Genomic DNA, 25,015 nt, shown 5'->3' with positions numbered 1-25,015 from the left:
AATCGCACTAGTGTGAACCAGGACTAAATGCTAGCAGCCATAAATAATGATTTGTACATTGCATTACTAAAAGAAGGTGGCCCTGCATCTCATAAGCCAAGCCCTGTCCATTGATGGACACATTTCTTTTTGTGCAGCCAATTGTGGCAAGTAGGATGCAATAAAAATAAATAAAAAAAAGAAGCCTAGTTTCGTATCAGGCTAGTTCATACCAATGGTGATGTGTGCTGAAAAAATACAGCATGGTGCAATGCAATCCACTGCGCTGATACCCATCAAACTTAATGAAATGAAATGTACTTGTGACATTTCATTAAAGTTCAAGAAAAAAAAAAGTAAAGAGTGTGATGTGTGGCTGCTGGTGTGAATGAGCCCTAGGGGTCCTTTCATGCCATACTCACCACAACACTTTGAAAATGCATGCACGTCTATTTGCATTTAGAAACCATTTTCATGCACATTGCTTTGCATCTTTTATGCACATTAGCATGAGTTTTCATGTCATCAATTGTGAAGTTACAGGTCCCCAGAAGGGTCCAAATACAATTTTTTTTTTCAGCTTTACTTTCAGTTCTGTTGTGTTTACATGAAATCATGTGTGCTGCGATGTGTTAAAATGCATTTTAGCACAACACGCTGCAATGAGCACTTACACAACATTGTGGTGCAAACAATGCACATAGAAAGCCATTGTTTTCTATGCGTCTTGCAGTGACCTGTCTAGATCCAGTTCGGGCCTCTACACATGGTTTTAAAAAGTCTTATAAGTGTGAAAGACAAATAAGACAATGTTTTTTCCAGTGAACTGTGATAATTTTTACAAAAAAGGTCACTTAATACGATGCTAGTACCAAGCTTTTACCACTAGATGGCAGGATAGCATTAATATTTTACCTTATCATCGGAAATCAGAAAGTCCTCCACTTCATTTTCCCCAATTCCCAGACCATCAGCCAATTTAGAGACCAAATACTTGTGCCTCGCATCCAGCTGAGCTCTCCGTTCATCCTTTGTAACTTTAGCAAGTTTTGCCATTTCTTTTCTGGCTTCATTAGAAAGCACATTATTCTTTTTCCCTGTGGGCTGTAAAAAAAACATTTTATTACATCTGGTAGAATTTTTATTATTTTATTATTTTGTTACAGGCAGCAATCTTAGTCTAATTTTACCAATGGTAAATTTTAATGATATTGTTGAAGTATAAATACAGGTAACAGTTGGTTTTGCAGGATGTACATAAATCTAAGGCTACTTACTGGGATTAATGTAGTCGGAGACGATACGGTATTAGCCGATCCCGGCGCTATGCTAGGTCTTTTTACTGCACCCCTTCGTCTCTGACCTTTTCCCTCTTCTAGAAGGAAAAAAAAAAAGAAAAGAAAGATATAAAGCCTGTATATTTTTAAGACCGAAGGGAAAAAAGTACAACTATGACATTTTTTCACTTTAATTCACACTCGTAAAAAAACATTTGCGAACATTTTATATTTATGGATCTGAACATAGCTGCGTTGATTTCAACTGAGATATTCACATAGGTGCATAAACATGCTTTGAATTCAGATCCGTAACACAAAATCCAAAAATCTGCACCTGAGAACAAAGTTATACATGTATGCCAGATGCAAGTATTAGGGGGGGACAAAACAGGACAATTTAACGCAAGTATTTACTGATCATTTTGCAGGAATTTTTGTACTAGTAAAAAAACATGGCCAATAAGATCAATATAATTATTACATCCATGTGAATGCAGCCTAAAGCTCCAGCTTAATATAAACGCCATTCTTACAGGCGTTCTGCTTTTTTTTTTTGTTGTATGCCTATAAATACACTTCTGTGTTAGTCTATGTGGCAATGCATACATAAGCGTTTACAGGAGTATTTGAACAGCCACCTCTTGTAGAAAAAAATTCTGTAAGGAGCTTTTGAACACCAGAAAAATGCATGTACACGTATAAACGCAACAAAACTTGCATAAAAGCATGCATATGCAGGTAGATGTGTTCCAGTAGCCACAATAAAAACCCCTGTTCATAACGGTATTTCCAGGAACCTTCCAGGACAGCTACTTAAGACAGTGTTTCTCAACTCCAGTCCTCAAGGCACCCCAACAGGTCATGTTTTCCGGATTTCTATTATTTTGCACAGGTGATTTGATCAGTTTCACTGCCTTAGTAATTACCACTGCCATTTCATCTGAAGGAAATCATGAAAACATGACCTGTTGGGGCGCCTTGAGGACTGGAGTTGAGAAACACTGACTTAAGAGATGATTGGCTCCGCCCTCTACAGGAAACACAAATCAGATACAATTTAAAAGGCCCCTGCCTTTCCTCTGGCCCTCAGTTGTTTAGAAGATCAAGCAAACCTCCAAGTGCACTTGGCAGAGGAAAAAACATAAAAACATAACAAAACACCACCACCAGGTGAAAGTAGAATAGGATGGGAATATAGATGATTTCCTGGAAGGTTCCTGGAAATACCGTTACCGGTAAGACTAACGGGGGTTTTCCCCCCTCACCTTCCCGGGACAGCTACTTGAGAGGATAAGCAAGATAGGACCTTAGGGAGAGTCAACAGCCTGAAGCACTTTCCTACCAAAGGAAAGGTCCTGGCAGGAAAGCATCTGAACTCTATAATGTTTGACAAATGCATGAGAGGAGGACCAGACGGCAGCTTTAGAAATTTCTTCCCATTTTTCCTCCCCGCTTTTGCTGCCCACGACGTAGCCATGGATCTCATAGAATGAGGGATAAGACCTGACGCTTTGTAAGCTTCAAATAGCTTTCCTAATCCATCTAGCAATAGAGCTTTTAGACCCCTTCTTGGAGCCACTGGTAGGAACTCCTAAGCCCACTGGATTTCTCTAGGTGAAGCAGAAAGCATCTCTTTACGTCTAAAAAAAACTAAATATTTCCTCCTCTGCATTCTTGGGAGAGGTACAGAAACTAGGCAGGACTACTTCCTGGGACCTATGAAAGTTTGAAGATACTTTGGGCAAATAGAAAGGATCAGGCATAATCACTACCCTGTCCTCTAGAATCCTCAGAAAGGGGTCTTTACAAGAAAGGGACTGCATATCAGAAATCCTTCTCTCTGACGCAATAGCTAAAAGGAAGGAAATCTTTATGGAAATACATTTCAGGGAAGCTTTATGCAAAGGCTCAAAAGGAGCCTTTGTTAGAGCATTTAACACTAATGACAGATCCCAAGGAGGCACATGTTTGACGATCCTGGGGGCATGTCTAGATCTGGCTGAAAGGAACCTCCTGACTAAAGGATCTTCCGCTAGCCTCTTGTCTGAAAACACAGACAGGGCCGCAATCTGAACCCTAAGAGTGCTGACAGATAGACCTTTCTCTACTCCTTTGTACAAAAAAATCCAATACACAGGGAGTGGAAAAAGAATCTAAACTGGATTTCCTTTGTCAGGAAATAAGTTTTCCAAAGTTTCCCATAGATTCTCCTTGTGACCAACTTGCAGCTGTCCAGGACAGTATGAATAACTTTCTCTGAACACCCTCTCAACTGTAAGATTGAGCCTCCAGGCTGTCAAATGGAAGGTCTGAGGGCTTGGGTGCAACACTGGTCCCTGATGGAGTAGACCCTTCAGATCTGGTAGGGGCCAGGGAAGATCCACAAAGAGGGTCTTCAGAGAGGAAAACCAACTCCTCCTGGGCCACCAGGGGGAAATCGGAACCACTTCTGCCCGATCCTGAATAATTTTCCAAACTATCAGAGGCAAGAGGGGAAAAGGAGAGAAGGTGTAGGCCAGAGCGAAATCCCACGGGAAGGAAAGAGCATCTGTCCCCAAGGACCCTGTCTCTCTCTCCAGTGAGAAAAATGCCGGCAGCTTTCTGTTGAGACTGGAGGCAAAAAGATCCATTGCAGGAAGACCCCTTCTTAGCACAATCTCCCGGGAACGTGCCTTGATGTAGCTCCCAACAGCTGGAACCGACGCTCACTCTGCTCAGATAGTCCGCCAGCGTATTCTCTGAACCCCCGATGTGGACTGCTCTGATTGAAGCGACATCGATTTCTGCCCAGGACAGAATCTGCTGTGACAGCATTAGAAGTGACCCTGAACGAGTGCCCCCTTGCTTGCTCAGGTACGCCACCATAGCAGCATTGTCTGAGAAAACCAATAGGTCTCTTGAACAGACCCTCTCTTGCAGAGTCAAGAGAGCTTTACCTACAGCTAGCAGTTCCCTGAAATTTGAGGAGCGGCCTGCCTCCTCTGGCAACCAGGCTCACAGAGTGCGCACCCCAGCCCCACAGACTGGCGTCTGTAGTAACTTTTACTGGAGCATGTTGCGCACAGTTCTTCCCTCCCTGCAGGTGTTCCCGGCTGCTCCCACCAGGAGAGATTGAGAAAACCCTCTCTTAGCAGCTGAACTAGCTGATCTATAGAATCCTTCCTGCGATCCCAACGGCGCAACATAAACACCTGAAGGGCCCTGGAGTGTAATTGGGCCCAGGGCATGGCTGCAGTCATTAATCCTAAAAACTGCATGATCCGCCGAAGCAAGGTCTGTGGGAGCAATTTGAAGACCTGCACGGCGAGAAGAAGTTTCAAAATGTTCTCCTCGGGAAGAAAAATCTTCTGAGCAACAGAGTCTATTAGATAACTCAGAAAAAAGTATGCTCTGGGAGGGTACCAGACAAGACTTCCACCCCAGATTCTGAAAGGTCCACAAAACCAACGGCAGATCCCGGATAAGGGACTCTTTTTTCAGGGTGCTTAAATTGATGACCATCCGGATGACCAATATGAAGGAGGCTTTTTGAACCAAAAAGACGTGGGAATAAAATCCCCGGAATTTTTGATTTTCCGGAACAGGGGAGATGACGCCTTCTGTTTCCCACATGGAAACTAGATTCAACATGGCTTGCTGTCTTTTTTGGTTTCTCAGCAGATGAGTAAGAAAAAAGCTCTGGGGGGAGAACTTTTGAATTCCAACCTGTAACCCCTTTCCAACGTTTGAAGGATAAAGGAATTGTCGGAAATTTCTACCCATTCTTTGACGAAATGGGACAGCCTTCACCCTACCCCTATTCTGGCGTCACTGGGGATTTTTGGAAGGGGCTGAAGGAGTAAAGAGAGTCCCCTTTTTCTGCTTATCTTTGTTAAGACCACTTTTTCTTCACCTGTTGCCTGTTGGTTCCAAAATTAACTTTGTTCTGGAAACAGCGAAAGTCTTCTTATTCTGTGGATTATTCTTTTGAGAAGAAGGGAACCATTTACTCTTCTCAGAGGAACGAGCTAGGACCTCCACCAAGGAGGAACCGAATAAGAACTTGCCTTCAAAAGGAATGCCACAGAGCTTGTTCTTGGAGATAAGGTCCCCCTTCCAAGACTTAAGCCAGATCACTCGCCTGGCTGAAAGAGCATTAGACCTAGCTGCAGCTTTCACAGAGGCTACAGCTGCATCAGCCAAGAAGGCTACTGACTTGGCAATGAGTGGGAGGGACTCCCTAATTTCCTCTTTGGGGGTGTCGGATAAAAGGAGATCACCAAGATGCTGAACCCATACATCCAAATTGCTATCCACACAGGTGGATGCTACAGCTGGACCCAAGGATAAAGCTGAAGCATCTCAGGCCTTACGCAAAGAGTCGGCTTTCCTGTCCATTTGCTCTTTAAGGACCCCTGAGTCTTCAAAGGACAGGTCTGATTTTTTGGAAACTTGTGACATAGGGGTATCTAGCTTAGGACATTTAAAGAAAGTCTTTTCAATTTCAGATTGAAAAGGAAATCTTCTTTTCTGCCCTTTAGACCTTTCAGGTTCTTTCCATTCTGAAAGAATCATATCTTTAAGTGACTGGTGAACCGGAAAAGTCCTAGATTTCTGCCCCTGAACACCCCTATACATTTTCAATCCTGCACAGATTGGATTTGCGGTGGCATCTCAATCTGTTCCGAGGCATAAATAGATGTTAAAAGTTCATCAATATCCTCCGCTGGAAAAAGAAACTTAGGGTTACCCGCCTCCCCCACCGATGCGGAATCCCCATCAGATGAGGAGCTTGGGTTATCCCCTTCCAGATCTGAGGTATAGTGGGAATCACTGATCTCGGACCGAGGAGGGGGTCTAACCGAAGCTGAAGGCTCTTGAGTTCTAGGACCAGAGGAAGAAGACACCAGACCTGCTGCCCTGTCATTAAAAGACCGGAAGGAAGCTACCACCTCCTTCATAGAAGACATTAACTCTTTCAAAAAGGTAGTCTCTGAACTAGCCCTAGATGGAATATAATCTTCACAAAAAAGCCTTTTATATCCATCAGACAGCCTGACTCTACAGTTTCTGCATTTCTTTTTCATCGGTCTATCCTAGAAAAAAACAGAAACAAGAGCCATAAGAAAAGAAGGCCTAAGGGGCGTGACCGGAAGCCAGCCTGGAAGGAAGCAACCCCTGAGAGCTCCTCTCCAGCCCGCAGCTTATAGGCACTAAACCGGGGGTATTCGCCGCCATCCATGGGCGGATCGCGGACCACAAGATCCAGCAAAGCAAGGGGATCATCTCAACCCCCGCCGGGCTCCGCTACGACCCTGCAAAGATACTTTAAAGCGCCCGACATGCCGCCGGGCGGAGGGGACAAAATGGCGCCGGACGCGACCACCCTCAGAACGGGAGCCTCTCCTCCCCGCACCCCCCCGCCTTACCATCCGGAGCCATCCTCAACCCGACCGCGGACCTTCGCTCCATCTCTGGGCCCGGATGGATCACAGCCATGGGTGAGTGGACCACAGCACCCCCGCCCCCCCGCGGAGGACCACGAGGCACAGGCCGCAGCCCCCCCTCCCCTCTCCAGAGCAGGACACCCAATGCACGGGGGCCTTCCCCCGCCTGCTACGTACAGCCCCAGACCCTGAGCAGCAAAGCGGCTCCCAGCTCACCCCCTCACCCACGTTCGAGGAGGATTTTCCGGCCCTACAAGCCTCCACAAGCACCCAGGCCTCTACGGAGCCCTCAGAGCATGGCAGCTCCTCTGCTGGCATCAGACCAGACCCTACCTTCCCTACTGCTCAGGGACAGATCCATCCGGACATCCATCCGGGGATCGGAGCTCAGCAGGGGATCTCTCCCCCATCATATGCCTCCATGGCCACCACCAGCGCTCCCTGGCAGAGGAGGGCCCCTACTCCACCAGTGGATCAGGCTGAGGCCTGGTCCAACTCATGGGACCTACCCCAGCAACCCCCCCTCGAGGCCAGACAGCACAGGGAACCAGCTTCCATCCGCCATCCATCCCCCACTGATCCACTGCAGCCTATGTATGATGTCAGGGGACCTTCATACCATCCCCCCCCCACCATGGCAGTCTTACTTGCAGGCCATTCCCACGAAAGAGGACTTTAAACAGCTTGTTGAGGACGTCAAGGCGACCTGCCGCGCTGAAATTCAAGTATTACAAACGGGCCTCAAACACTTAAATGACAGAATGGAAATGGCTGAGGAAGAGATTCAGGAGACTATACTGGCGGTACACCGTACCCAGACTCAGGCGTCAGACCACCGTCTCATGCTAAGAGACATGCAGCGGCATATGGAAGACCTGGACAACAGGGGGCGCCGCAACAACATCCGCATACGCGGACTCCCTGAAGCGGACGGGGCAGAAGACCTACAGCTCACCCTTCAGAACTTATTCAACGAAATACTGGGGGAACCAACAGACAAGACCATCGAGATGGACAGGGCCCATCGAGCCCTCAAGCCAAAGGGACCAGCCTCCAAACCACGGGACGTTATATGCCGAGTAAACTCATACCCACTGAAGGAAAACATAATGCGCAAAGCCCGTCCCATGCGCAACCTGGTCTTTGACAACAACCCCCTGCAGCTTTACCCGGATCTCTCCTGGATCACTCTGCAGAAACGACGTCTGCTACAACCCCTGCTCCGCACCTTACAGGACAAGGACATTGTGTATCGTTGGGGCTTCCCCTTCAGCCTGTCCGCCAACCACCAGGGGACCTCCGCCACCCTACGCTACCCAGAGGACCTAGACGACTTCTGCAGGACTCTAGACATTCCTGTCCCCGTCTACCGGATTGGGACCTTGTGGCCACACCACCCCCCCCCACCTGTAGTCTGGCAGAGAGTCCCACCGAACAAACGCTCCAGAAGCCGGGACCCTGCCCGCAACTCCCCCAGGCACAAGAACACCTGAGAAGGCTGCCCCGGCCACAAGAGCCGGCGTGAGCGCCACTTGAAGCCCCCCCCTGTTTTGTTTTGTTTCGTTTTTTTGCTTTCGCTCCATCACTTAACCCCCGGTTGCCCCAGCTTCACCCCTACGCCACACATCGGGCTTGCCTCGGCCGAGACGCCGAAGAGGCTGCCCTTCTGATTACGGACCCCCCCATGGCTGATAGCCTGAGAGTTCCTTCTCCCCCAACCCCCACAGTGGAGTTTCTCCACACCACCCCCTTGTCCCCCCGACCCACATTTGTGGACTCTCTGGTCGGGAGGTCTTTAAGGAACTGTTGGGACCTGAGGGCCTTAGGGCCACTTGGGCCCCCGTTGTTGATTGTTGATGTGTTCTCCTTATGTCTTTTTCTTGTTCTCACCTCTTTTTTTCCTTCCAGATATCCCTCCCTCCTCTCCCGTGCAGGCAGGACTCGACGGTGCGCCTTGGAGGCTGTCGGCTCAGCGGCCCCCCCCACTCACCCTCCCGGAACCAGATACAGCGCGCTTGACTCCAGCCAAGTATAACCCACGATCTCTCCACCCACAGTATGGCTAAGTTGCTATCTTTAAATGTACACGGGCTCAACTCCAACAGGAAACGTCATCTAGCACTCAGGGAATTCAGGCAATCAGGGGCAGAGGTCATAATGGTACAGGAGTCGCACTTCTCCAAGGGCGATTCCTTTACATTTGCATCCAGGTACTTTCCCTCAATATACCAGGCCTTCAGCTCACGTAAGCGGGCGGGGGTCGCAATTTTGGTTAAACGGGGCACCCCCTTCACCTGCACAGACTCCTACATTGACCCCCTGGGTCACTTTATTATAGTGAGGGGAACATGGCACTCACGAGATGTAACTTTATGTACCCTATATGCCCCCAATGCACATCAGCACGGATTTCTGAGCCGAGTCTTTGCCCGCCTGGCCAAATCCCCCCACGGCCTACTGGTGGTGGGGGGGGACTTTAACCTACTTCACTCGGTGACCTGGGACCGCCTGGTGGTGAACCCCCGAGCCTCTCAGACAAAGGCCCTGCGGGACTCTAAGCTCTTTCGTCAGTTGACGAGGAAGCACGCTCTGTTCGACGCGTGGAGGGCGCTCCACCCGGGGGATCGCCAGTTCACCTTCTATTCGTCCCCCCACCACACGCACTCACGCATAGACTACTTTCTAGTCAATAACTCGACGTTACGCGTTACTGACTCCGCACAGATTCTGCCCATCTCATGGTCTGACCACGCCCCCATTACCCTGACCCTTGACCTCAACGCTCCCGCTCGCAGGCCCTATAACTGGCGTCTGAATGACTTCCTCCTGAAGCACGCCCCCTCCAAAATGGAAATAGACTCCGCCCTACAACTCTACCACCACACTGTGGGCCGCCCACAAAGCGGTTATTAGGGGACGCTGTATGGCTATCTCCTCGGCCCTTAAGAGGAATGCCGAGTCGGCTAGACAGCTGGCGGAAACGCAGCTCCGAGCCCTAGAGACTCGCCTCCAGGCCTCCCCCTCCATGACGCTCCTTAAACGTATCACCCTAGTACGGTCAACGCTCCGGGACCTCGCGTTAGGTCGAGTCGAGAAAGCCATAGTACGCCTCCGTCAGGTATACTATGACAAGGGAAACAAGGCACAAGCTCTCTTGGCGAGGAAACTAGCGGACCGCTCGCTCGCGTCCACCCCACACCAGGTACAGGACAGTTCGGGCAATATTGTATCACACCCTCAGAGTATCGCGGATGCCTTCGCAGCATTCTACACTGAACTGTATAACAAGTCGGAAATACCCCATAACCCCCCCCCCCCCCCCGACATGCTAGATAGGATGACACAATACCTAACTCGGGCGGGCATCCCCCGACTGCGACCGGACGACCTGGCCTCCCTTAACGTCCCCATTACAGGAGAGGAGCCGACCATGGCCATTAAATCCCTTCCCGCCCATAAATCCCCAGGCCCCGACGGGTTCCCATACGAATACTACAAGACTTTCCTCCCTACTCTTCTACCCCACATGACTAAGCTTTTTAATGCCTTTCTACAGCAGACCCCTATCCCGCAGGATATGCAGCGATCATTCATCACCCTCATCCCTAAACCAGACAAGGACCCTTCACTATGCGCGAGCTACAGGCCGATTGCCCTGCTAAACTCTGATCTTAAGATCTTTACGAAGGTCCTCTCCCTCCGCTTAAATGTAGTATTACCCTCCCTGGTCCATAAAGACCAGGTGGGCTTTATCCCCCTCCGCCAAGCGGGGGACAACACGAGAAAGGTGATTGACCTAATTGACGTGGCGAGCAGGGAGGGTCCGGAATCTTTGCTCCTGAGTCTGGACGCGGAAAAGGCGTTTGACCGCCTTGGCTGGCCCTTCATGCTCGCCACGTTAAGGCATATGGGCTTTGGGGGACCTTTTCTCCGGGCGGTCCGACACCTCTACACCAACCCGATCTCTCAGGTGAAAACGCCCTTTGCCACTTCTTCCACCTTCCCCGTTACTAATGGAACCCGCCAGGGGTGCCCCCTCTCCCCCCTCCTCTTCGCTCTCTGCGTCGAGCCCCTAGCAGCGACGATCCGAGGCAACCCGGACATCCGAGGTATACCAGTACGGGGGAGGGAATTTAAGATCTCCCTCTTTGCCGATGACATCATCCTGACACTGACGTGCCCCCGCATATCCCTGCCCAACCTACACAAAGAACTGGATAGCTACGGGGCCCTCTCGGGTTACAAGACTAACACGTCCAAATCCATGGCCATGCCGATTAATATGCCCGAACCGGAGGTCCTACACCTCCAATCCGTCTTCCCGTACCACTGGGAGCGCGCCTCCCTGAAATACCTGGGGGTTCATCTGACCCCGAGCTTTACATCCCTATACCAGGCCAACTTCCCCCCCTATACAGTTCAATACGGGCGCTGATCCATAAATGGAAGTCCCACCAGATATCCCTTATAGGCCGAATAGCGGCCATAAAGATGGTCGTCCTCCCGAAACTGCTGTATCTCTTTCAGACCCTCCCTGTCCCGGTCCCGTGTGCTCATCTGCGAGCTCTACAAGCCGACCTCCTCCGGTACGTGTGGAATTACAAACGCCACAGGATCCCACGCTCGGTCATGACGGCGTCGCGAACTGAGGGAGGCCTAGCCTTCCCAGACCGGGTCAAATATTACCAGGCTTCACAACTCCGAGCAGTGGCATCATGGTTCCCCCAGAAGTCTTACAATAGATGGACGGAGGTGGAGAAAATCTGGTTGGCTCCGATACATCCCAACAATCTCCTGTGGAACGCAAATGCGACAGTGGACCCCGGACGTTTCACTGGGCTCCATGCGGCAGCTTCAAAGCACCTGGAGGCTAGCCCAAGTCCATCGACTTAAATCCGATAGCTCCCTACTGACCTCCTTCCTCTATAACCCCAAACTTCCGACCAGTCTGACCCACCACATGTAATGGCCCTGGGCCTCGCGAAACTTATTTCACTTTGGCCACCTGGTAGACCCCAGATCCCGCACCCTACGCTCCTTTACTGATCTCCAAGCCAAACACGATATCCCACGACAAGCTCTTTTCAGCTACTTACAGATTAGGCACTATGCCCAAACAATAGCCCCCCGGCTCCTTTTCTCAAAACCAACCCCTTTTGAACGAATCATACTCGAGGGCACGGCCCGAAGAGGCCTCATATCAGACATATACCAAATCCTCAATGAGTACCCCATACAAACCAAAGGTAAACATGCATATATGCTCCGATGGGAGAGGGAGTTGGGGGAGGTGCTCTCGGAGGACGAGTGGAGGGCGGTCTGGAGGCAGGCGGCCAAGAGTTCGATATGCACCCTCTATAAGGAAAACACGTATAAAGTGCTGTTCTTTTGGTACCTGACCCCGGACGTCCTCCACAAGATTTACCCCTCCACCTCTGACCGGTGCTGGCACTGTAACCAAGCCAAGGGCACATTGTTCCATCTGTACTGGGCGTGCCCCTTAATTGTCCCGTTCTGGACTCAAACCCAAGAGCTCCTATCTCGCCTCTTCGAGGTGCCCATACCCCTCTCCCCGAAGCTATTCCTGCTGGGCCTATCCCAACCTCGCATAGCCAAACCCTATAAGAAACTGCTAAGACACATAACCACAGCTGCGAGGTGCCTGCTAGCACTTCATTGGAAGAAACCAACCCCCCCGCCCCAAGAAGCCCTTTATGCTAGGGTCAAGGATGTAGAGCTCATGGAAAAAATGACGGCTCGGATCCGGGACAGGCTAGAGGACCACGATCTGGTGTGGGAGAGGTGGCATGTGTAGGAGGACCCACCGTGAGTCGACGACTGGCCGCCAAGGTACATTACTTTCCCTGACATTCCTGCCTGCCCCCCCCCCTGTCCTCCTCCCCCCTTCCTTTTTCATCTTCCCTCTCCCTCTCTTCACCCCACCCTCTTCCTATACCCCCCCTCTTCTTTGATCTCCAGTTATGTTACATGTTACTGATAGCATAAATAAGTACGAAGCCACTGTGCAAGTCCAGTTAGCTAGAATTCTGTACACCCGCCTTCCTAATGTACTTGAACTGCTGCTATATCTTGTATGGACCTTTTCTGAAAAAAATTGTTATTTAAAAAAAAGAAAAGAAGGCCTATACAAAAAAGCTCCCCTGCTGCATAATCACAGACAAGGTCTTACCTAGGGAGCAGTATTGGAATCGGAGGCTGCCACTGGTTCCATCCGAGTGGGTGCTCCCTCCTCAGGCCTGTCCTCAAGCTCCATTGGTGAGTGGAGATCAGCCGGTGAAAAATAGGCTGCTGTCCCAACCAGCATGTCCTCAGTGTACTCCACCATGTTCCTTATGAACACGGCGCCACAAAGTGCATCACGTGACTTCCGGTTCCAGCATCATCTTGCCGCGTCACCAGAAGTCCTCCGACACCATTTTGGTACACCTCGTTGAAGCTGAGGAAGACAAGGCTTCCACCAGGCAGAGCTGGGGAAAAACCTGAAGGAAGTTGCCACCACTTACACAGGTAAGCAAGTACCTCCAAAAATAGGGACTGAACACACCCAGGACTTGGCCACAACCAGTACTGGATGCGGCCAGAGTAGGGGGGTCCGCCAACCAGTTACCAGACCTAGGGGAAAAAAAAACACGTGTCGGTGCTCCTGGAGTGTCTAGAAACACAAAACTGAGGGTCAGAAAAAATAAAATTAAATTGTATCCGATTTGTGTTTCCTGTAGAAGGCGGAGCCAATCATCTCTCACATAGCTGTCCTGAAAGGTGAGGGGGGGGGGGGGGAGCAATATTTTTTTCCTTTTTGATATAATAAATATCCCCCAAAAATATATATAAAAATAATTTCCTCAGTTTAGGCCGATATGTATTCTACATGTAGCACTACCCCCGGAGGAGCTGCTGGATTTTTGGGCGGCGTATTACCTCATGGCTCCTCCGAAATTCCTAGGGGTGAATGTTGCATATTGCATATAGTAGAAGTAAAGGAATGTCCACGACAGGTGCTCTTTGCAGTGCTCTTTATTACCCAGCCAGGTAAAAACAGTAACTTATGGTGAGGAAAGTAAAGTTGAAGAAGAATGGAGAATAGCATATTCAAGCGTGATAATAAGAAACAGTCCTGCTCCCAAACTTAACCCTTCTTTGCGCCACTCCCGCCGGAGTGGGCTTAGCGTACCCGGACAGGCCTCTCTCACTGACCTGGCAGCCGGAGTATCACTCGGACAATTGTAGGATAAAGTCTCTGCCACAGACCCTCCTTAGTGAACTTGAACTTGAGAAAGTGCCTCTGCCACAGACTCCCCTCAGTGAGACTCCGAAAGACACCTCTGCCACAGGTCCTCTCTGGATTGAATTCTTGGAGATATCCCTCCTTAGATGAGTTACGCCTGGATCTCCTTCAACTTGTTGCCCAGGTGCCGACTGACAGGTGATCAATCCCTCAGTGTGCGGCTACCTTGATCCCCGGTGGTCTGGTCCAGGCCCTTTCCAGCATGCACAGCGAGGACAAACCCTCCTGATTCACTGCTGGGAAATAGCACCCAAACCTTGACTCCACCTGCAGCACCGGGGCTGGAAGAACACCCCAGTACAACAGAATAAGCCCACAGCACAGCCAAGCTGAGACAGAGACCCTGTTTTGCATTTAACAATCTGGATCAGAGTTTAACTACACTCTGATCCAGATCTACCCTTAAATTTAACTAGCACCAATACTATAAAGTACATAGGCGCTACATACATATTACTGGTAAAAAAAAAAAAAAAATGCAATAAGCGTAGATTGATTGGTTTGCGCAAAAAGTTATAGCGTCTACAAAATAGGGGACATATTTGTGGCATTTTTATTATTAAAAAATATGTATCTAGTAATGACACTGGCAGGGAAGGGGTTAACCACTAAGGGTGATGAGGGAGTTATGCGTATCCTAGGGAGTGATTCTAACTGTGGGGGAGCTGGGCTACGAGTGACATGACATTGATCACTGCTCCCAATGACAGGGAGCAGTAGATCACTGTCCTGTTACTAGGCAGAACAGGGAAATGCCTTGTTTACATCGTCTCCGAGAGACGATTGCGGGGCACCCGGTGGACATAGAGTCCGCGGGACCCATGGGCACGCTCACCAAACACGCGGCACATTCAAAGGTATACATGCGACGGTCGGCAAGTGGTTAAGGATGCAGCCAATATCTTTTCTCCTTTAAGGCCATTTCTTTTACTAATAGAGAGTTCAGAAAACGCATGAGTTTCATTTGCAGGGGTTTTTAGCATTGCTCTTTCACACTGATCTGTTTTTCTTCCATTTCTCCCTTACCAAAAACAGAACAGAAATGCATGACCATTAAATCTTATAGAACTCTTCACACCAGTCAGTTATGGGTCAGTTGTGTTTTTAAAAATGCTGCATATTTGGGGCATGTTTAGTGTGGTAAAAAAAAAACAACACACTACCAAAAAGCACAACTTTCCATTGAAACGAATGGAAAACACATCAAAAACGTGGCAAAAACACACCTGCGGTTGCCTTTTTTGGTGAAATTTTTTAGTCACATGTCCTTTTTCACAGGTGTAAAATGCCCCAGAAATGTGAGCAATGGAGCAGTATGAAAGTAGCCTAGTTAAGCCTAGTACAGCTAAGGAGGAGCCACTGTGCCAACTATCTAACGTTAGTACAACGATCTCCCCTGCTGTGCTATTGTGTTCTGACAGAGGGATACCCCTCCCCGCCAGAACATTGTCTGAGAGCGCTGATTGGGAGCCGATCAGAAGACCTTTTTCGTTCAGCTTCTGTCAAACCAACTCCAGTGCGCACAGGCTACTTTCTATTGAAACGGCTGATGCAGCCCGACATTAGGCCCGTGTTTATTAGGCTTTACACTTTAGGCCCTTGTTTGTCTTTTACAGACAGTCTTCAGCCATAACACTTATCAGACCCTTGCTGCTCTGTCTCCCACCTCTCTCCTGGGTGGAATCCTCCTGGCAGAGACCTTCTCTGTCTAGTGGAGTGGCGCTTAGAACCATGGTCAGGTCTTTACAAATAGCCCAGCACACACCTTCCCAATTAGTGTGCTGATGGTTCCCAAAACCAGGACCAGGTCGCTATGAAATCTCCAGGTCCCAAAATGAATTTTAGTAAACAACGAGGAAACTGAAAAGCCAGTTTCTTCTGAATGGCAAAAACCCCTTGGAGCCTCTTAACCTGCCTGGATGAGATTCCTGGGGCGCTAATATCTTTTTACACCCTGGCAAGGCACAGCACAAACTCATTCCATTGATTAGAACATTCATTCATTTACCTGTGTTTATACATGTTCATGCATGATGCTTATGCCAGTAAGCTCCTCTCTGAACACAAGTTTTGGGCGCCATTCAGTTAAAAGGCTGAACGTCAAAAAAAACAAAAAAAACATGGTGCCACTATGCAAAAACTCTAACAGAAGTATTCTTTTTTCTGCATAAGGCCTAATTGTTATTATGTCTGAATTGACATGTACAGTACCACTTGTCTAGCATCTTGGAATGTTCTGTTTGGTCAATATTTTTTTAATACTGTGTGAATTTATAAGCCACCTTTTTTACTGTGTGTGTGGTAAACCACAATTCAGCCACATTCGGTTTCTTCCACAGCTTGTACCACTTTCTTATCGCCCTATAAAAAAAAATCCCCAATTTGAAATCACTAAGGCCTCGTACACACGAGGGGACATGTCCGGCGGACCAGTTTCAGCAGACATGTTCGGTCATGTGTACGAGGGCCTAAGGGCTCATGCACATGGGCTCAGTCACCCTTAGGCCCCTTTTACACAAACTATCATTCGTACGTTTTTCATCCATCTGTTGACAGATGAAAAATCTATTTTCATCTGTTAAAAAAATAGGATTTTTTGTACTCACCGTAAAATCCTTTTCTTTGTCGTACATGGACGGACACAGCACCTTCAATTTTGACTTGTGGGTTATGTCCCTCTCCTATAGAACAGGAAATAACCCACAAGTCAAGATTTAAGGAGCTGTGTCCATCCATGGACGAAAAGAGAAAACAATCGGTTGAAAAACGTATGTTAACTGATAGTTTGTCATCGGTTTTTGCATTGGTAGTGGATGTAAAAAAAAAAAAAAACTGATGAACTGAACTGATAAAATGAACTGTGTCTATATTTGAACACTTAGGAGCATTTCAGTTTATAGTCCATATAAAAAGATTATAGCAATGTGATAGGTCCATCCACAAATGGAAGTCTCCACAAAGGGATTAGAAGCAAAATCCAGCAGGAGCTAGAGAATAAAAGAGAAGAGAGGCGCCTCTAAGTGTAGCAATATGATTACATTTAATGAAGGGACAACATTTAGCAAGTCACATGGTTGATGATTAAAACAGGCACATCTAAGTATGCAGGGATCTGGGGTAAAGCTGTCCACATAGACCATCCTCCGCACCACTGTCTCTCACCGATATCAGTCTGCAATCGTCGCCGGGAAGACTACCCTGCAGTAGAGCGATCTGAAAGCGAGGCTTGAAGCGCTTGTGGAACGCAGCATGGAAGGAATGACGTTGATGGCGGTGCAGAGGACAATCTATGTGGATAGCTTTACGCGGATGCCTGCATATTTCGATGTGTCTCTTTTAATCATCAACCATGTGAGTTGCTAAATGTTGTACCCTCATTAAATGCAACCATATTGCTACACTTTGAGGCATAGGTGTGCACAGCCTATTACATTAGGGTGTGCACCCCAAAGCTCAAACACACATCCCTTTCTCTGCCGCCTCGGCTGCATCGGACAGTGAATGAATGAATGCAAAGTGCTAAGCCCTGTTCACAAACTGAAGAATAGTAAACAGTTTACTATGATTCAGTTATGATTGAACACCATGAGTGAGCATGTTCACTGTGTTCATTTAGAAAAGGAAGGGGCCAGTAAATTACATATTGATTAGCCACTTCCCCCCACTCTCCATCCTGAAACTTCCCCAACAGCCCAGAGGAGAGGAAAGGAGGGAAGTCAGCAGCACCGCAAGGGGGGGCGCGCAACACAAGGGGAAGCCCAGGCAGTAGGGGGAATTGGCACCACACAGAGCGATTGGGGTGTGCCCAGGCACACCCCCTGCACTCGCCTATGCTTAGAGGCACCTCTTCTCTTTTATACTCAGTTGTGACATGACACTACTTGTATATCAAGACATTGCTTGTATATGTATAAGTGAAAATTCATTTAAAAATGTTGCTCGTCTTGCAAAACTCTCCCTAACCAAGTTACGGTACTCTCAATCCAAGGTTTTACTGTATTTGTATTTACATTGGTGGTTGACATTTCATCCTTATCAAATCCAGCAATTTGGAAATCCAAAGTATTCACACATAGGAGAGTGTTTCTAATATCAGTTCTGGTACACTGCTGTTACACATAAACAGTGGCAGTTGCAATTCATGTGGATGCTTGTTTGGATGAGTAAAATGGAAAGCTTTACTACAGCACACATGGCAGTAAATGTGACCATATGGCTACCTTCAAAAGCCAATACCAGCACTTCCAAACTCTCTTTATCGTATGGTATACTGTTGCAATGCATTCACTAGGACTATTCTTTGTAAACATTTACATATTGAAAAATAAATTGCATGACAAGCAGATTTATAATATGGTACCAAAAGGGTCATCTGCATGTCACTGCTTGTCAACAACTGTTTAAAGGGTCACTAAAGGAAAAAAATGTTTTTGCTGAAATGACTGTTTATAGGGTATAGAGACATAAAAGTTAACTGATTCCTTTTAAAAATGATTAAAAATTGATTAAATTCAATCATATAATGTGCCTGTAGTTTCACTTTCGGTTTTAAACTGGTTTCATGTTTATGTGAAATAAAGAGACCCACAGAACAAAAACAAACAAATCCAGGGCAGTGTTTTGTTTTTAAAATGAATCTGATTGGTTCTGAGGAGTTTTAGACACACAGCTTAGACCACAGTGAGAAGCTCCCATGAGTTTCCACAGCAGGAAGTGTGGAGATCACAGCAGAATTACAGCCACTTCAAAGCAAAAATTAACAATGAGGACATGAAACCAGGACTGTAGTAAGGTAAAGGAAGCTATTTAGCTAAAAAAAAAAAAAAAATCCTTTAGTGATCCTTTAAGTCATATACCCACAAACAGGACAAAATAAAGAAAAACATAGGGGGGTCTAAATAAAATGTTTATTTCTAATGATCAATAGTGCCATCTAGTGTCCGTAATGCTGTGTTTTATCCTGATAATTGTCTTGGTTGCAAAAAACTGGACTATTTATAACAGGTAAATTAAATTCTTTATAAATAGAGAGACACTATTGACGCAACAAAAAATGTTGTGTAAGTATTTTTTAATAACTTTTTTCCTTGGTTTTAAAGCATGGACATGTATATGCAACCTTTAGCAACCCAGTAACTATTGAACCGATCCCTGCAAAGTAAAAGGTCTTTATCTTAAAGTAATCAATTATTAGACTGGATGAGCTATTCTTAAACGGAATTGCATAAGTAGACCTACACAGACTAATTTTTGTACATTTTGATGATCATACCATCAAAATGTACAAACATTATAAATACCTTTTCCCCTTTTTTAGAAGCGATCACATTCCCCCTTGTTCTCAGCTACATAAGAGTTGGGGGAGGAGAAGCAACAATACACTGAGCTTCCCAGTAAATGGCTGTGCAGGGAAAGGATCACTTTTCATGGGGCAATAGGTCATATTCTCATTGCCCGTTTAAACTTAGGCCCACACCATTGTGCCTCAACCACCTAAATTACACATGGATGCAGGCCAGTTGTGGTGTGGCCCAATTTGCTTAAATGGGTTGTGTTCGGCCATCGTTTAAGCTTGGCGGAGCAGGTAGTTGAGGGGTGCTAAAACCGTGGCTATTTTTACCCCCACCCCCATATAACAGGCCAGATTTATTTGCCAATATACACCATGGCTTAAAATGGCATGGCTGTTAAAAGGGCCACAAAGCCTTTTAAACATCATGTTGATGGCTGTTGATAGTATGTCACCATTTGTATAAAACATTGCATACTGGTGCCATCTAGCTGGATCCTTGCTATCCCTGCACAGTGTGTGGTGGAATGGTGTACTGTGTATCAACGGTTCACCCACTCTGGGTCCACACACAAAAAACAAACTATTGAAGGAAAAGGATAAGGCCTCATTCGCATTTCACGTAGTGGGAATGCACAACTACTTCCCACTCACTATTTTCTTTGGCCAAATTTATGGCCCTGTGCCAGGCGCATTTTTACATGCGTGTTTCCCCACTATTCTTATATATTTTGTGGCGCAACAATAATGGCAATATGGCATCACGTTTGGTGTGCCATTAGGACGAATTAGCATTTTGCCTTGATTTTAGCATGCTTTAGAATCAAGGGCAGAATCAAACGAATTCTGCCCACAATTCAAAATCACTAAGTATGAACGGGGCCTAACAGTTTGTCTAGTCACTCTGGACAGGAGGATGACAATTGGTGGATCATATGCATCAGATTCAGGGGCGGATCCAGAGTCTAGTCTCGGGAGGGGCACTACCAGAATTTTGTTTTGTTTTTTTGGGGTCAATTTATCAGGGAGATGACTGGTGTTAGCGCTTCAATGATCACGGCACCATGGTTGTTATTGTATCAGGATGATTGAAGCACATTTATATTATTACATTGTAATATAAAATGAAATGGTTCAACTCACCATAATGCCAAATCAGTGGGAGCCCGGAGGTGTCACTTGCCACGCCACCTGCCACCAGATGCAGCTTGTCACCTGCCACATGTTGCGGACTGTCACTTGCCATGTTGCCTGCCACACGTTGTGGACTGTCACTTGCCACACGTTGCGGATTGTCACTTGCCATGTCGCCTGCCACACGTTGTGGACTGTCACTTGCCACGTCACCTGCCACACATTGCGGACTGTCACTTGCCATGTCGCCTGCCACACGTTGTGGACTGTCACTTGCCACATCACCTGTCACAAGTTGCGGATTTTCACTTGCCACAAGTTGCGGATTGTCACTTACCACAACACCTGCCACATGTTGCGGATTGTCACCTGCCACACGTTGCGGATTGTCACTTGCTAAGGTGGTGTTTTGCTTATCAGAGTCAGGCAGCAGAGAGATGATGTTATCTCTCTGCTGCCTGCACAGTGAGGGCAGAAGTTACTGCAGGGATGCAGGACAGGCGCGGGGCGGTGAGAGATGTCATCTCTCTGCTCCCCCGGTCGCCAGCTTGTTGATTGGCCAGCCGTCCGCTCACCCACAGAGCCGACCAGTTGATCGCCCACTCTCTGACTCTCACTCGCTGCAGATCCGCCTGCCCACACTGTCACCTGCCCGCTCTGTCACTTGAACGCGGACTCGTGGAGACGCTCAGACTCTACGGGCATCCGCAACAAGAAATTCGCTAATTTCTCAGGGTGGCAAATGCCCTGTTGCCCCCCCCCCCCCGGATCCGCCCCTGATCAGATCAGGAAACATGAGGTCCTAGTAGTAAAATAAAACTAAATAAGATAAAAGGTAAAGAAGGCTGTATTACACCCAATTGCAGCGCTACTCCACAGGCTACAATTGACCTGCGTTTTTCCACATGTGAATTGTGTTTTTTAAAACACTAGCATTCCGGCTAAGTGATGTGTGAATGGGGCCTTAGAACTTGTTTTTTCTTTAATGGACATGTCATTATTATTTGTTTATTTTTCTTTTATACATGTGTATTTTTAGTACAGTTCTGCTTTATCACCATTCTTGTTTGTGTTATTTTAAAACTCCCTCCAGCCCTGATGCGTTGGATGCCTTTTGCCCAGCTTACCTTAACCAGTTGAACAGTAAAGACTTTGAACCCCTAAGGATTTTTATTTGGTGCTCTCCTTGACCGATTACACTTGGATTCCTTAACACGGGGGAAAATCCTCTCCTGAAGGGTCTCCATCTTCAAGGTGATCCACCAAATACAGGTCATTTGGGCTCAAGTAATGACTTTGTCAAAATATTAGTAGCCCGTGACGATCGGTGTCCAGCATACCTCCACCGCTAACTTCTGGTCTGGTTTGCAGCAAGCTGCTTTGAGTTCCTTTATACACATGGACTTGTGTGGAGAGATAAAGCAGCTCAGGAACAAAAAACATAAATGTATATATTTTCTGCATATCAGCCCCAAATAGATCTGTTCTCTTTAAATGCCACCATATGTAAATGGAAGTGTTTGTTGTGCAGGAAATTGTGAACAACTGGCACAAGAGGTCTTTGGAGGACTATGTGTGAGTTTTAAGATATGGCAATCTTTTTACAATTTTGATTGTGGCATAGAATATGAATAGGAGTTAAAGTTTACCTTTGCTGTTAATGGATACCAAAGGTGGGTTTAGCTGTTCTGCTTCTCCCTTTGATGCAGCGTTGGGAGAGTCAACCTCGGTTTCCTCTTCTATAGTGGGAGGAGGATGTTCTTCCCCCTCCATATCAGTTTTGTTGCCTTCATCCATATGTAATAGACCTGTTGTAAAATATGAATTGTTAAGATCCAGTTTCTGCTAGATGACTTTGGACCCCAGACATCACATGCAAGGAAAAATTCTATACATTTTGACTCCTAAGCCCCATATGACCAAGCGAACTGCAAATCTCATTGCTGATGGTTGGAACACTTGTTTGAAGGGACCTGTGATAAAAAAACAAGCGGAGATTTACTAAAACTGGTGAACACAGAATCTAGTGCAACTGTGCATAGTAACCAATCAGCTTTAAGCTGGCCATACATTATACAATTTTCTTATTCAATTTCCTTTAGATTTACCTTCAACTTTGTAGTTTAAGGGCCTGCCTGATTGCTTACAAATTGAAAGGGTTTAGGTTTGACCTCATATTACATGGTTGCGGTAAATCTAAAGGAAAGTTGATCAAGAAAATTGTATAGTGTATGGCCAGCCTTAGCCCTTTGAAATCGTGCTACTTCAGCATGATTTTATAGCCGTAGATCAGTGCGATTTGTATCTGCGGTATCATTGCAGCTTGCAACTTCATTTAATAGAAGTCAATACAAGTCAGCATGAAAGCAAAAAAAAGTAGTGCAGGAACCTTTTTCAAAGTCGTTGAAGATTTGAACGGTTCCATTGCCGAAAATAGGGTGCAACTTGTCTTGCAATTTTGAACTGACAAATCGCATCGTGAACAAAGGCTTTTTGTCGAAGCTTAATTAAACAAGCTGGCGTTAGAATCCGATTGGTTGCTATGCACAACTGTACCAGATTCTGTGTGCACCAGTTTTAGTAAAGTTTGCCCATATTGTCTAAACAAAGAGGTATTTGTATTCATACTTAAGGCTCCATTCACACCATGGCATTCTGTTTGGTGGGCAGAATCGCAGCGAGTCTGTCCACGATTCGGAAACGCCGCAAATCAGACATCCTTGCGATTCCTGTTACTTTAAATGGCATAAAATTGCGGCGCAATTCTGCCGCAATTGCCATCTGACAATCACGGTAAAATCGCACAGAATCATGGCAAGCTCAACGCCCAAAAGAAGTATAAGTACTTTTTTTGGAGCGTCGTTTGCGTGATTTTCATGATTAGTCAGTAGACAATTGTGGCAGAATCACATCACAATTTGGTGCCATACAAAGTACCGGAGATCGCAAGGGCGCCACGCAATTTGCAGCGTTTCTGAATCGCTTGCAAAATCTGCAATTCTGCCCTTAAAATGGAATGCCATGGTGTGAATGGAGCCAGGAGTCGGTTCACACTAGGGCGACACGACTTCCAGCACGACTTTCAGAAGCAACTCCAACACGACTTGAACATGAACCACAGGGCGATCTGGGGAGATTTACAACACGACTTGAAGTCGTCTCCAGGACAGGAGACTTTCCAGTGGCCAATAAAACAACAATCAGCTCTTGGAGGGGGAGGGAGAGGTTTGCCTGAGAAATGTATGTTATCTTCCTGGAAAGTAGCTTCAGTTAAGACAGTGATCAGACTTCTGAGGCGACTTCCATTGAAATCAATGGGTACAAATCGCCTACAAGTCGGATTGAAGTAGTACAGGAACCTTTTCTGAAGTCGGATCGCCTTGAGTCGTGTGTTTTAACACTGCTCCCATTCACTTCCATTGTTTTTCTCTACAGCATGACTTGGGATGACTTGAGGCGACATGAAGTCGGATCGCAAGTCGCCCCAGTGTGAACTGGCTCTAATCTTTTACTTCTATTTATAAAAAAAAAACGCATAGCAATTCCACCCGTGATATTCACTGGTCTTTACACTCAATCAGTGTGTCAAAAATGAATGTTATTTCCTGTGCTGGTCGAACGTTTTTGTTTATTTAAAATGAAAAAAAAAAAAAAAATACATCTATCCCCTATTTTGTAGACGCTATAACTTTTGCCAATCAATATACGCTTATTGCAATTTTTTACCAAAAATATGTAGAATACATATTAGCCTAAACTGGTGAATACATTTTTTTTATATATTTTTTTTTATACATTTTTTCGGGATATGTATTATAGCAGAAAGTAAAAAATATATATTTTTTTCAAAATTGTCGTTTTTGTTTTTTTTTGTTTATAGCACAAAACATAAAAACCGCAGAGGTGATCAAATACCACCAAAATAAACCTCTATTTGTGGAAAAAAAATTACACCAAGTTTGTTTGGGTACAGCGTCGTATGACCACGCTATTTTCACCTAAAGCGACACACAAAAAATGTCCTGGTCATTAAGGGGGTAAAATCTTCTGGGGCTGAAGTGGTTAATGCCAGTTCTGCATTCAAATAGTTGTATCTGTTTGCATTTCATTGTGTAAGCCTGACCTAAATGTTGCCAATTGATTGCTGGTACTGTCATTGTTGTGTACTGTCTAAATTCTCTAAAAGAAACTGTATGCCTATTCAAATGCCTTCTTTGTTAATGCTTGTTGACCAAACCTTAAAGTGGTAGTAAAGTCATTACTACCACTTTTACCTACAGGTAAGCCTATAATAAGGCTTACCTGTAGGTATAAAAAATATCTCCTAAACCTGTACGGTTTAGGAGATATTCCCCTCGCAATGCGCGCTGATTGCAGCGGGGCATGCGCAGCGGGGAGCCTCGGCTAAAGGGTCGGCAGCCGCCGGACCTTACCGAAGAGAAGTCTCCCGCGCATGCGCAGGAGTGACGACATTGCCACTCCAGCCAATCACAGCGCTGGAGCGGCGATACCCGGAAGACACACCGACGCAAGATGACATCTCGCTTTGACCAAGTAAGTTCTCTACACCTCGTTCCACCTAGCTCATTATGGCTTTTGC

The 25,015-nt window shown here is 46.5% G+C and overlaps 1 protein-coding gene across 1 annotated transcript in view; it reads right to left on the bottom strand.

The window, feature by feature from the left end:
- The window catches only part of LOC120940565 (dynein heavy chain 5, axonemal-like), a 445,728-nt gene that overhangs the window by 410,082 nt on the left and 10,631 nt on the right, over positions 1 to 25,015 (bottom strand). The window contains exons 2-4 of the mRNA XM_040353506.1: positions 22,065 to 22,223; positions 1,257 to 1,354; positions 895 to 1,083 (exon numbers count right to left, since the gene is read on the bottom strand). Of these exons, the coding sequence (XP_040209440.1) occupies positions 895 to 1,083; positions 1,257 to 1,354; positions 22,065 to 22,212 (435 nt within the window). The 5' untranslated portion in view covers positions 22,213 to 22,223. The remainder of the gene's footprint in view (positions 1 to 894; positions 1,084 to 1,256; positions 1,355 to 22,064; positions 22,224 to 25,015) is intronic.

This window comes from Rana temporaria, chromosome 5, assembly GCF_905171775.1.
Source record: "Rana temporaria chromosome 5, aRanTem1.1, whole genome shotgun sequence".
Taxonomy (NCBI): domain Eukaryota; kingdom Metazoa; phylum Chordata; class Amphibia; order Anura; family Ranidae; genus Rana; species Rana temporaria.
This window is presented reverse-complemented; position numbering and strand designations above follow the sequence as displayed.